The sequence below is a fragment of the Prionailurus viverrinus genome, chromosome D3 (assembly GCF_022837055.1).
Source record: "Prionailurus viverrinus isolate Anna chromosome D3, UM_Priviv_1.0, whole genome shotgun sequence".
Lineage (NCBI taxonomy): Eukaryota > Metazoa > Chordata > Mammalia > Carnivora > Felidae > Prionailurus > Prionailurus viverrinus.
The window spans coordinates 44857165-44871062 of NC_062572.1; the positions used below are offsets into that span (position 1 = coordinate 44857165).

General features: G+C 37.5%; 1 protein-coding gene and 1 long non-coding RNA gene across 3 annotated transcripts in view; one reads left to right on the forward strand and one right to left on the reverse strand.

The window, feature by feature from the left end:
- Nucleotides 1-12873, forward strand: part of COLEC12 (collectin subfamily member 12) — a 196195-nt gene extending 183322 nt beyond the window's left edge. For both annotated transcript variants that reach the window (XM_047828769.1, XM_047828770.1), the window contains one exon: nt 11424-12873. In XM_047828769.1, the coding sequence (XP_047684725.1) occupies nt 11424-11443 (20 nt within the window). In that variant the 3' untranslated portion in view covers nt 11444-12873. The remainder of the gene's footprint in view (nt 1-11423) is intronic.
- On the reverse strand, nt 118-9834 carry LOC125149635 (uncharacterized). Its single transcript, XR_007145989.1, has 2 exons — nt 9633-9834; nt 118-171 (listed from the first exon to the last, which is right to left on the reverse strand). It is a non-coding gene; the product is annotated as an uncharacterized LOC125149635 (long non-coding RNA).
- Nucleotides 12874-13898: the final 1025 nt, after the last annotated feature.

Here is a 13898-nt window from a genome sequence, read left to right on the forward strand (position 1 = left end):
CAAGACAGTCTTTTCAGCAAATGGTGTTGGGAAAACTGGACAGTGACACGTAGAAGAATGAACCTGGACCACTTTCTTACACCATACACAAAAATAAACTCAAAATTGGTGAAAGACCTAAATGTAAGACAGGAAGCCAACAAAATCCTAGAGGAGAAAACAGGCAACAACCTCTGACCTTGGGTGCAGCAACTTCTTACGAGACATGTTTCTGGAGGCAAGAGAAACAAAAGCAAAAATGAACTATTGGGACCTCATCAAGATAAAAAGCTTCTGCACAGCAAAGGAAACAGTCAGCAAAACGAAGAGGCAACCGATGGAATGGAGAAGATATTTGCAAACGACGTATCAGATAAAGGGTTAGTATCCAAAATCTATAAAGAACTTATCAAACTCAACACCCAAAAACAAATAATCCAGTGAAGAAATGGGCAAAAGACATGAATAGACACTTCTCCAAAGAAGACATCCAGATGGCCAACAGATACATGAAAAGATGCTCCACATCACTCATTCTTAGGGAAATAGGAATCAAAACCACAATGAGACAACACCTCACACCTGTCAGAATAGCTAAAATTAACAACTCAGGAAACAACAGATGTTGGCAAGGATGCAGAGAAAAGGAAATTTTCTTTTTCTTTTTGAACTGCTGGTGGGATACAAACTGGTGCAGTCACTCTGGAAAACAGTAGGGATGTTCCTCAAAAAATTAAAAACATAACTACCCTATGACCCAACCATTGCACTACTAGATATTTATCCAAAGGATACAAAAACGCTGATTCGAAGGGGCACATGCACCCCAAGGTTTCTAGTAGCACTATCACCAATAGCCAAAGTATGGAAAGAACCCAAATGTCCATCAACTGATGAATGGATAAAGATGTGCTACATATATATACATACATACACACACACACACACACACACACACACACACAATGTAACATTACTCGGTGATCAAAAAAAGTGAAATCGTACCATTTGCAACAATGTAGATGGAACTAGAGTGTACTATGCTAAGCGAAATAAGTCAGAGAAAGCAAATATCATATGATTTCACTCATATGTGGAATTTAAGAAAGCAGATGAATATAGGGGAAGGGAGGCAAAAACAAGATAAAAACAGAGAGGGAGACAAACTGTGAGAGACTCTTTAATACAGAGAACAAACAGGGTTGCTGGAGAGGAGTTCGGTGGGGGGATGAGCTAAATGGGTGATGGACATTAAGGAGGGCACTTATTGGGATGAGCACTGTGTGCTCATGATGAATCACTAAATTCTGTTCCTGAAATCATGATTACACTATATGTGAACTAACTTGGATTTAAATTTAAAAAAATTTTTTAAATTAAAAAAAAAAAAAGACTGGGAGAGGTGGTTGTTTCCTCTAACACATAGAAACCAACAGAGAGAGTCAACCAAAATGAAGAAACAGAGGAAAATATTCCTAACAAAAGAACAAGATGAAACTTCAGGGGAAAGAAAACCTTCATAAAATGAAGATAAGTAATACACCTGATAAAGTGCTCATAGTAATGGTAATAAAGATGCTAACTGGAACACCAGGGAAGATGGCAGAGTAGGAGGATCCTGAGTTCACCTTGTTGCAAGGACACACCAAGATAGCAGCTACCACCATGTGACTTAACTCTGAAAACAACCTGAAAAGTGGCAAAACAGACTTTTCATAACTAATAATAGGAGGCCACATCATAAAAGGTAGGAAGGACAGAGATGTAGTTGGAAACCAAACCCCGACTATGACTAACTGAAAATGGGAGGGACATCACATCAGTGGGGCTAAAACCCCAGGAAGCTGGAGGGCAATAGGAAACTGAATCCCCACCTTTAAAGAGCCAGAAAAGGAAACCATCAGTAAAACTAAAAGCCTAGTAAATGAGAGAAAATATTTGCAAATAATATATCTAAGGGGTTAATATACAAAAACTATAAAGAACTTATACAACTCAGCACCAAAAAAAAAATTTTTTTGACTAAGAAATGGATAGAGGACCTGAATAGACATTTTGCCAAAGAAGACATGCACATGGCCAGCAGACACATGAAAAGATGTTCAACATCACTGATCATCAGGGAAATGCAAATCAAAACCATCAGGAGATGTCACGTCACCCCAGTCAGAATAGCCAGGCTAGTATCAAAAAGACAAGAAATAGGGGCACCTGGGTGGCTCAGTTGGTTAAGCATCCACTGTCAGCACAGAGCCCACTTCAGATCCTCAAACCCCCTCTGTCTCTCTGCCCCTCCCTGCTCTCATTCTCTCTCAAAAATAAACATTAAAAAGATAAGAAATAACAAGTGTTGGTGAGAATGTGGAGAGAAGGGAACACTTGTGCACAGTGTTGGGAATGTAAATTGGTGCAACCACTGTGGAAAGCAGTGTGGAGATTCCTCAAGAAATGATAAATAGAATTACCATATGATCCAGCAATTCCACTACTATTTACCCAAAGAAAAAGAAAGCAATGACTTGAAAAAATATATGCACTCTCTATATGTTTACTGCAGCATAGTTTATAATAGATAAAATATGGAAGCAACTCCATGTCCATTGATAAACGGATAAAGATGTGTGTGTGTGCATGCATATATATAGAGAGAGAGAGACACATGCACACAGAGGAATACTACTCAGCCATAAAAAATGAATGAAATCTTGCTGTTTGCAACAACATGGATGGACTTAGAGGGCATTACGTTAAGTGAAATAATTCAGAGAAGGACCAATACCATATGATTTCATTTATATGGAATCTAAAAGACGAAGCAAATGAACAAAGAAAAACACTCTTAATTACAGAAAACAAATTGGTGGTTTGGAGGGATGGGCAAAATAGATAAAGAAGATTAAGAGATACAAACTTACAATTATAATGTAAATAAGTCACCAAAATGAAAAGTACAGCATAGGGAATATAGCCAGTAACATTGTCAGAACATCATATGGTAACAGATGATTATACTTATCATAGAGAACATTAAATAATGTATAGAATTGCCAAATCAATATATTGTATACCTGAAACTAATATAACCTTATGTATGTCAATTATACCTCAGTGATAATTATTTTAAAAGATGCTCACTGAACCTGGGAGAATGGATGAACATGATGAGAACTTCCAGAGAGATAGAAAATACCAAACAGAAGTCACAGAGCTGATGAATGTAACAACAGAACTGAAAAAATATCTTAGAGGGGTTGAACAGCAGAATAGATGAAGCAGAAGAAAGGATCAGTGAATTCACAGGACAGTGGAACTCACCAAAGTAGAGTAACAAAAAAAGAGAATGGAAAAAAGTGAAGATACCTTAAGGGATTTATAGGACAACATCAAGTATACTAACATCACATTATAAGGGTTGTAGAAGGAGAAAAGGGGGTGGGCAGAAAACTTCCCTAACCTACGGAAGGAGATAGACATTCAGATTCAGGATGCCTCGAGAGTTCCAAAGAAGATGAACCCAAAGAGACCAACACCAAGACATATTACAATTGAAATGTCAAAAGTTAAAGACAAGGAGACAATTTTAAAAGAAACAAGAGAAAAACTTGTTATGTACAAGGGAACCCCCATAGGACCATCAGATTTTTCAGCATAAACTTTGCAAGACAGAAGGGAGTGGCATTATATATTCAAAGAATATTTTTTTAAATGCTCAAAGAACAGAACTTCCAACCAAGAATACGCTATCTGGCAAAGTTATTCAGAATTAAAGGAGAGATAGAGTTTCTCAGATAATCAAAAGCTAACAGAGTTCATCACCACTAAACCAGCCTTACAAGAAATGTCAAAGGGACTTCTTGAAGCTGAAAAAGGGGTGCTAATTAGGAACAAGAAAACACACAAAAGTATAAACCTTAATGGTAAAGGTAAATAGTAAAGGTGGTGGATTAGTCATTTCAAAGACAAAAGTAATAAAAATAACTATACAATAATTAAGGATACACAAGATAAAAATATATGAAATGTGACCTCAAAAAAATAAAATGTGGGAAGTGGGAATAAAACTGTAGAGCTTTAGAAAGCAAACTTGTTACCAAGTTAAAATAGACTGCTATAAGTAGTTGTATATAAGCCTCATGGTAACCACAAAGCAAAAACCTATAGTTGATAGATAAAGAATCTAAGCACACCAGTAGGGGAGGTCATAAAATCACAAAGGAAGAGAAGGACTAGAAAGGAACTATAAAACAACTAAAAAGCAACTTTTTATTTTTTATTTTATTTTTTTTCAATATATGAAGTTTATTGTCAAATTGGTTTCCATACAACACCCAGTGCTCATCCCAAAAGGTGCCCTCCTCAATGCCCATCCCCCACCCTCCCCCCCCCCCATCCCCCATCAACCCTCAGTTTGTTCTCAGTTTTTAAGAGTCTCTTATGCTTTGGCTCTCTTCCACTGTAACCTCTTTTTTTTTTTTCCTTCCCCTCCCCCATGGGTTTCTGTTAAGTTTCTCAGGATCCACATAAGAGTGAAAACATATGGTATCTGTCTTTCTCTGTATGACTTATTTCACTTAGCATAACACTCTCCAGTTCCGTCCACGTTGCTACAAAGGGCCATATTTCATTCTTTTTCATTGCCACGTAGTACTCCATTGTGTATATAAACCACAATTTCTTTACCCATTCATCAGTTGATGGACATTTCGGCTCTTTCCATAATTTGGCTATTGTTGAGAGTGCTGCTATAAACATTGGGGTACAAGTGCCCCTATGCATCAGTACTCCTGTATTCCTTGGGTAAATTCCTCGCAGTGCTATTGCTGGGTCATAGGGTAGGTCTATTTTTAATTTTTTGAGGAACCTCCACACTGTTTTCCAGAGTGGCTGCACCAGTTTGCATTCCCACCAACAGTGCAAGAGGGTTCCCGTTTCTCCACATCCTCGCCAGCATCTGTAGTCTCCTGATTTGTTCATTTTGGCCACTCTGAATGGCATGAGGTGATATCTGAGTGTGGTTTTGATTTGTATTTCCCTGATGAGGAGGGACGTTAGGCATCTTTTCATGTGCCTGTTGGCCATCTGGATGTCTTCTTTAGAGAAGTGTCTATTCATGTTTTCTGCCCATTTCTTCACTGGGTTATTTGTTTTTCGTGTGTGGAGTTTGGTGAGCTCTTTATAGGTTTTGGATACTAGCCCTTTGTCCGATATGTCATTTGCACATATCTTTTCCCATTCCGTTGGTTGCCTTTTAGTTTTGTTGGTTGTTTACTTTGCTGTGCAGAAGCTTTTTATCTTCATAAGGTCCCAGTAGTTCATTTTTGCTTTTAATTCCCTTTAAAAAGCAACTTTTTAAATGGCAGTAAGTACACACCTATCAACAATTGCTTTAAATGGATTAAATTCTCCAATGAAAAGACACAAAGTGGCTGAATGGATAAGAAAACAAGACCCATGTATATGCTGCCATAAAGAGACTCACTTCAGACATAAAGATACACACAGACTGAAAGTGAAGGGATGGAAAACGATACACCATGAAAACAAGCCAAAAGATGGGGTTGCGGTATTTATATCAGACCAAACAGACTTTAAACAGAGACTGTACAAGAGACAAAGAAGGGCATTAGGTAATAACAAAGGGGTCAATCCAACAAATGGATATAACATTTGTAAATATTTACAGACCCAATATAGAAGCCCCTAAATATATGAAACATATATTAACAGACCTAAAGGGAGAAATAGGCAGCAATACAATAATAGAAGGGGACTTTAATACCCCACTTACATAAATAGATGGATCAGCCAGACAATAAAATCAATGAGGAATCATCAGCCTTAAGATCAGAAGGACTTAACCAACATATACAGAACACTCCATCCTAAAGCAACAGAACACATATTTTTCTCAACTGAACATGCAGCATTCTTCAGAATAGATCACATATTAGGCCACAAAACAGTAAATTTCAATAAATTTAAGGAGATTGCAATCCTACGAGACATCTTTTCTGACCATAAAGGTATGAAACTAGAAATCAGTTGTAAGAAGAAAACTGGGATATTCACCAATATGTGAAGATTAAACAACATGCTACTAAACTACCAATTACTCAAAGAAGAAATCAAAAGAAAGATCAAAAAATTCTTTGAGACAAATGAAAATGGAAATAGAACATACCAAAAGTTATAGGATGCAACAAAAGGAGTTGTAAGGGAAAAGTTCATAGCAATAAATGCCCACCTCCATAAACAAGAAAAAGTCAGATAACATAGCTTACACCTCAAGGAACTAGAAAATGAAGTCCAAAGTTAGTAGAAGGTAGGAAATAAAAAGCAAAACAGAAAGGAATAAAATACAGACTAAGAAGACAATATAAAAGCTCAGTGAAAATGAGAGTTCATTAAAAGATAAAATCAACAAAACTTTAGTTTCAAGAAAAAAAGAGAGTGGACTCACTTAAGGAAAATCAGAAATTAGAGATATTACAACTGATACCACAGAAATACAAGGATCATAAGAGACTATTATGAACAATTACAACAAATTTGACAACCTAGAAAAAAATGGATAAATTCTTAGAAGCATAAACCTACCAAGACTGAATAACAAAGAAAACAGAATATGTGAACTGACAGATTAGTAGTAAGATTGAATTAATAGTAAGGAGTATGGTATTGGCATAAGAACAGACACATAGATCAATGTAACAGAATAGCCCACAGATAAACCTATACATATATCATTAATTAACTGACAAAAAAGCCAACAATATACAACAGCAAAAGGACAGTCTCTTTAATAGTGTTAAGCAGACTGGTCAGCCATGTGCAAAAGAATGAAATGTACACAATACACAAAAGTTAACTCAAAATGGATTAAGAATTTAAGACCTGAAACCATAAAACCCCTAGAAGAAAACATAGTAATCTCCTTGGCATCAGTCTTGGTAATGACTTTTTTGAATCTAACACCAAAAGCAAAGGCAACAGAGGCAAAAATAAACAAATGGGACTACAGCAAACTAAATAGCTTCTGCACAGCAAAGAAAACCATCAAAAAAATGAAAAGGCAGCCCAAGCATCCATTGATAGATGAATGGATAAAAAAGATGTGGTGTATATTTACGATTCAGCCATAAAAAAAAAAGAATGAAGCCTTGCCATTTGCAGTAACATGCATGGAGCAAGAAAATGTAATGCTTAGTGAAGTAAGTGAAGACAAATACCATATGATTATACTCATGTGGAATTTAAGAAACAAAACAAATGAACAAAGGGAAAAGAGAGAGACAAACCAAGGAACAGACTCTTTAATTATAGAGAACAAACTGATGGTTACCACAAGGGAGATGGGTTGGGGGATGGGTAAATAGAAGATGGGGATTACAGAGTATATTTATCATGATGAGCCCTGGGCAATGTATAGCATTATTGAATCACTATATTGTACACCTGAAACTAATATAACATTGTATGTTAACTATACGGGGATAAAAATAAATTTTTTAAAAAGATTTGAATAGGGGCGCCTGGGTGGCGCAGTCGGTTAAGCGCCGACTTCAGCCAGGTCACGATCTCGCGGTCCGTGAGTTCGAGTCCCGCGTCGGGCTCTGGGCTGATGGCTCGGAGTCCGGAGCCTGTTTCCGATGCTGTGTCTCCCTCTCTCTCTGCCCCTCCCCCGTTCATGCTCTGTTTCTCTCTGTCCCAAAAATAAATAAAAAACGTTGAAAAAAAATTAAAAAAAAAAAAAAAAAAGATTTGAATAAAAACCATGAGGATAAAAAAAAAAGGCCACCTGTGGAATGGTAGAAGATATTTTCAAATCATATATCTGACAAGTTGTCAATACCCAATATACATAAGGGAATTCAAACAACTCATTAACAAAAAGCCAAATAACCCAATTTAAAAGTGGTCAAAGGACCTGAATAAGATATTTTTCCAAAGAATATATACAAATGGCCAACAGGTACATGAAAAGGTGCTCAACATCACAATCATCAGGGAAATGCAAATCAAAACCACAATGAGCTATCACTTCACACCTGTTAGAATGGCTGTGCTCAGAAAGAAATAAACAAGTGCTGGCAAGGATGTGGAAAACAGGAAATCCATGTACACTGTTGGTAGGAATATACCAGCCGCTATGGGAAACAGCATAGAGGTTCCTAAAAAATTAAAAATACAATTACCATATTATCCAATAATTCCACTTCTGGCCACTTATCTGAAAAAAATGAAAACACTACCTCAGAAATACATATGCACCTCTATGTTTATTGCAGCATTATTTACAACAGCAGCCCAAGTGTCCATTGATTAATGAATGGATAAATGTGCAGTATATATATAAATACAAAGGCATATTATTCAGCCATTAAAAACACTGAAATATTGCCATTTGCAATGATATGGCTGGAGCTAGAGGATATAATGCTCAGAGAAATAAGTCAGAGAAGAATACCATATGATTGAACTCATATGTGAAATTTAAGAAACAAATGAACAAAGGGAAAGAGAGAGAGAGAGAAAGCAAGAAACAGATTCTGAACTATAGAGAACTGATGGTTACCAGAGGGGAAGTTGGTGGTGGGAGCGTGAAATAGGTGATGGGGATTAAAGAGTGGACTTCTCATAATGGGCCCTGGGTGATGTACAGAATTGTTGAATCACTATACTATACACCTGCAACTAATGTAATACTATATGTTAACTGGAATTAAAATAAAAACTTAGGGGCACTTGAGTAGCTCGGTTGGTTAAGCATTGGACTCCTGATTTTGGCACAGGTCATGATCTCACGATACAGGAGTTTGAGCCCCATATTGGGCTCTGCACTGACAGTGCAAAGACTGCTTGGGATTCTCTCTTTCCCTCTTTCTCCCCCCCATCCCCCCCGGCTTGTCTCTCTCTCAAAATAAATAAATAAACAAACATAAAAAAAATTAAAAAGCCATCATAAAAAAATTTTTTCCCACCAGAAACCAAAATATACCTAGGAATAAACCTAACCAAAGTGGTGAAAATCTATACATTGAAAACTATAGAAAGCTCATGAAAGAAATTGAAGAAGACAAAAAAATGCAAAAATTGTCCATGCTCATGGACTGGAAGAACAAATATTGTTAAATGTCGATACTACCCAAAGCAATGTACATATTCAATGCAATCCCTATCAAAATAACACCAGCATTCTTCACAGAGCTTAAAAAAAAAAAAAAAAAAAAAAACCTAAAATTTGTATGGAACCAGAAAAGACCCCAAATAGCCAAAGAAATCCTGCAAAAGAAAACAAAGGCTGGAGGCATCACAATTCCAGACTTTAAGATGTTTTACAAAGCTGTAATCACCAAGACAGTATGGTACTGGCACAAAAACAGACACACAGATCAATGGAACAGAATAGAGAACCCAGAAATGGACCCACAAACATATAGCCAACTAATCTTTGACAAAGCAGGAAAGACTATCCAATGGAATAAAGACAATCTCTTCAGCAAATGGTGTTGGGAAAACTGGGCAGTGACATGCAGAAGAATGAACCTGGACCACTTTCTTACACGATACACAAAAATAAGCTCAAAATGGATGAAAGACCTAAATGTAAGACAAGAAGCCATCAAAATCCTCGAGGAGAAAGCAGGCAAAACCTCTTTGATCTTGGCCACAGCAACTTCTTACTCAACATGTCTCCGGAGGCAAGGGAAACAAAAGCAAAAATGAACTATTGGGACTTCATCAAGATAAAAAGCTTCTGCACAGCAAAGCTGTTTAATTAGCAAAAAGATAAAACCACTAACAGAATGGGAGAAGATATTTGCAAACGACATATCAGATAAAGGGTTAGGATCCAAAATCTATAAAGAACTTATCAAACTCAACACCCAAAAAACAAATAATCCAGTGAAGAAATGGGCGAAAGACATGAATATGTCTTCTCCAAAGAAGACATCTAGATGGCCAACCGACACATGAAAAAATGCTCCACATCACTCATCATCAGGGAAATACAAACTGAGATACCACCTCACACCTGTCAGAATGGCTAACATTAACAACTCAGGCAACAACAGATGTTGGTGAGGATGTGAAGAAAGAGGATCTCTTTTGCACTGCTGGTGGGGTGCAGCCACTCTGAAAAATGGTATGGAGGTTCCTCAGCAAATGAAAAATAGAACTACCCTGGGCCACCTGAGTGGCTCAGTCGGTAAGTGTCCGACTTCAGCTCTGGTCATGATCTCACGGTTCGTGAGTTTGAGCCCTGCATCAAGCTCTGGGCTGACAGCTCAGAGCCTGGAGCCTGCTTTAGATTCTGTGTTTCCCTCTCTCTCTGCTCCTCCCCCACTCACACACTCTCTCTCTCTCTCAAAAATAAACATTAAAAAAATTTTTTTAGATTAAAAAAAAAATAGAACTACCCTATGACACAGCTATTGCACTACTAGGTATTTATCCAAAGGATACAGGTATGCTGTTTCAAAGGGACACATGCACCCCAATGTTTATAGCGGCACTATCAACAATAGCCAAAGTATGGAAAGAACCCAAATGTCCATCAACAGATGAATGGATAAAGAAGATGTGGTATGTATGTATGTATATATATATATGTATATATATATGTGTGTGTGTGTATATATGTATATATATATTACAAAATGGAGTATTAGCAGTCAAAAAGAATGAAATCTTGCCATTTGCAACAACATGAATGGAACTAGAGTATATTATGCGAAGTGAAATTAGAGAAAGATACTTATGACTTCACTCATACATGGAATTTAAGATACAAAACAGATGAACATAAGGGAAGAGAAGCAAAAATAATATAAAAACAGGGAGGGGCACAAAACGCAAGAGACTCTTAAATACAGAGAACAAACTGAGGGTTGCTGGAGGGGTTGTGGGTGGGGGGATGTGCTAAATGGGCAAGGGGCCTTAAGGAGAACACTCGTTGGGATGAATCACTAGATTCCACTCCTGAAATCATTATGGCACTATATGCTAACTAATTTGGATATAAATGAAAAGGTAATTTTTTTTTCCTGTGTGTGATGACAAATGTTAACTAGACTTATTATGGTGATCATTTCACAATGTATACAAATATCAAATCATATTACACACCCGAAACTAATATTGTATGTCAGTTATATTCAGTTAAAAAAAAAAAGAATTACAGTAGAGGGTGAGAAGTGACCCAGGTTTGTCATTTGTTTGCCTTGTTTGGCCACTTGAGATTTAAGTTGAGCCCAGAATGGACTCCTTAAAGGAGACATTTACCTTTTAGTTAATCTGGATATGAACTTACAGGCATTTCTTGAAAAAAATAATTGATGTATTTTGGAATCTTTCCTACAAAAATATGTGCTCCTTTTTTTGAATTGTACATAGTTATTCTTTAAGAAAAACTAACGCCCATTATTTTTCCTCTTTTGTAGTACCACCATCTGCATTATAATGGACTGTGATGTAATAACAAGAGCAGATTTTCAGATGGTTCTCAAGGGCAAAGGATACTTCTTTCTGATTGCATCATCTTCTCACCAGATTGAAAAAAAAGCACTGAAAACAAATTACTGAAAAAATTGACAGCTAGTTATCTTTACCATCTTCCTTTACTCAAGGATTTCAGAACTAAAATGTTCCCCCTAGTATGATGTATTGATTTTCAGTATGCAAATGGACTGAATCACATAGATTTTTTTCAGCCAGTAACTGCACAGTTATGCAAATCACATCTTCCAAAGTATGGATTGCTCCAATCAGAAAAAAGACTATCATTGGTTGTTGAGCTTTAGGGAGAACTATACTGTGTAAACGTACCGTACATTTCTAAAATCCCAAATGTAAGAAAAATATGCAGACACACAGATATATAGGCCAACTCTTAGTAATGATATGAAATATACTTAAAGAGCTTTTAAAACTTTGTATTTTTGTACAAAATATTTGCCTTTTTACAATTTTTTCCTTTTCTTCTTTTTTTTTTTTTTTGGTCATCTTACCAATATAATACATGGAGCCAAAGAAAACAATAATGGTACTAATAAAAAAAACTCTTAGGGTTTCTTGTCAGACTTAATTCTACCCATTGGCAAAGAAATTTTTCAGTTGTGGTTTTAAAAAATTAAATATGTGTGTATATATATATTTTTTTTAATGTATCATTTCCTCAGAGGAGTCAATCACTTGAAATGTCTAAAAATATCCTTGCAGATTTTGCCAGGGTAGGTCAAGCCTGAGCATATACATGGCTCAGTCAAGTGGGCTGTGTTTTGAGCCCATCACCAGCCAACATTCTTACTATGTGCCTGGCCAGGCCCAGAGAAAGTGGTCAACTCAGGATGTGCTTCTACTTCATTTTGGTGGAGTTAGGGGTGGTGGAGAGGTATCTGTTGGGAAAGAATCTGGCTATCTAGAAAGCCCTATTTTATGGCTGAGTTATGAATGTGCTTCATATCAGACCAATAGCAGAGGCACTATTGACTGTCAGCAAAGTATGGCATCTCATCAACCAAGGCAGAGATGCAAGCAAGATGGGGACAGCTATATGCTACCTGGAAAGTTTGTGTTTTCTTAAGGCAGGTTCCAAAAAACATAACTCCAAGGTACACGTATGATGAAATGCAAGAGTAAACTTTTGGCCACTACATTGAACTGTTGCAAAGAACCTTTCCTCTGAGCCCATCTACCTTCTACACCTTGACTTGCCATCAAAAAGTCTAACATGAAATGTGCTGAAAATAGGCATTAGATATAATTGATGCTCAAAGGTAAGATTTCCAACCAACAGATTCCCTCTCCTCCCCTTCCAAGGAGCTCCCCAGGCAGTGCTGCTACCTATCCCAAATAAAATGGTAAAAGAATAAAGACAGAGTTTGACTTTCACACCTGCAGCCGTGTGGACTATGTTGTCTTAACCCCTGGTCACCATTCATGCCATCTCTGTAGCTGAAAACGACCATCTCCTCGCACCTTTATGCCCTGCTGTCCTGTTCACGTGGCCTGGTCAGGTTGCCAGCACTCACCGTCATCTGGGCCCTGTGACACAAGGCAAGCACTGGACTCCAGTATTTTCTCAGGTCAAGGCCTTCCACAGATTAAACCCAATCCCTCAAGACCTTTTATAGATTAAACCCAATCTGCTTTTTCATCCTCTTCCTGTTTAAGTGTCAATTCATATTCATGCCCAGAAGCAACTTAAATGTGTGATGCCATCATCAGAAGGGAACAGTGCTAGCTCTCTCAGTTGAGATGGTTCTCTCCAGCCCTAATCATAACTTACAGTGGTGTCATTTGTCAGGTACTATGGGAAGTACTTCAGTCAGACCATCTCACGTCATCCTCCTAACAGCCCCATCGAGCAGGCCTTGCTACCCTCCCCATTGACAGAAAAGGGGAGGGTCTCAAGGAGGTGACACCACTTCCTAGGTCCCACCATCACTAAGGAGATAGGATTCTGACTTGAGCTCTGAAAATTCTGTTTTTGAGGAACAGGGGTCCTTCTTAATAACACACTGAATAAAATCAGATGAATATCACACATTATAAGATACCTTATGTACTTCTCTGTACATTTAGCTCTTCATACAACAGGTTTCTGTTCACCTACTCACAACTGATGCTCTTTTGGGAGGAGAATTTTAATGAGATATGATAAAGTCTGTTCAGGCACGTAACCTGATACACACTAGGAGAAGGAGAATGATTTTCTTTCTTTTTTTAAGTGTATTTATTTTGAGAGAAAATGCACATGCAGCAGGGAAGAGCAGAGACAGCAGGAGAGAGAATCCCAAGCAGATTCCACACTGTCAGCACAGAGCTTGATGCGGGGCTCTAACTCAAGAACCAAGAGATCATGACCTGATCTGAAATCAAGAGTTGGACACTTAACCAACTGAGCCACCCAGGCA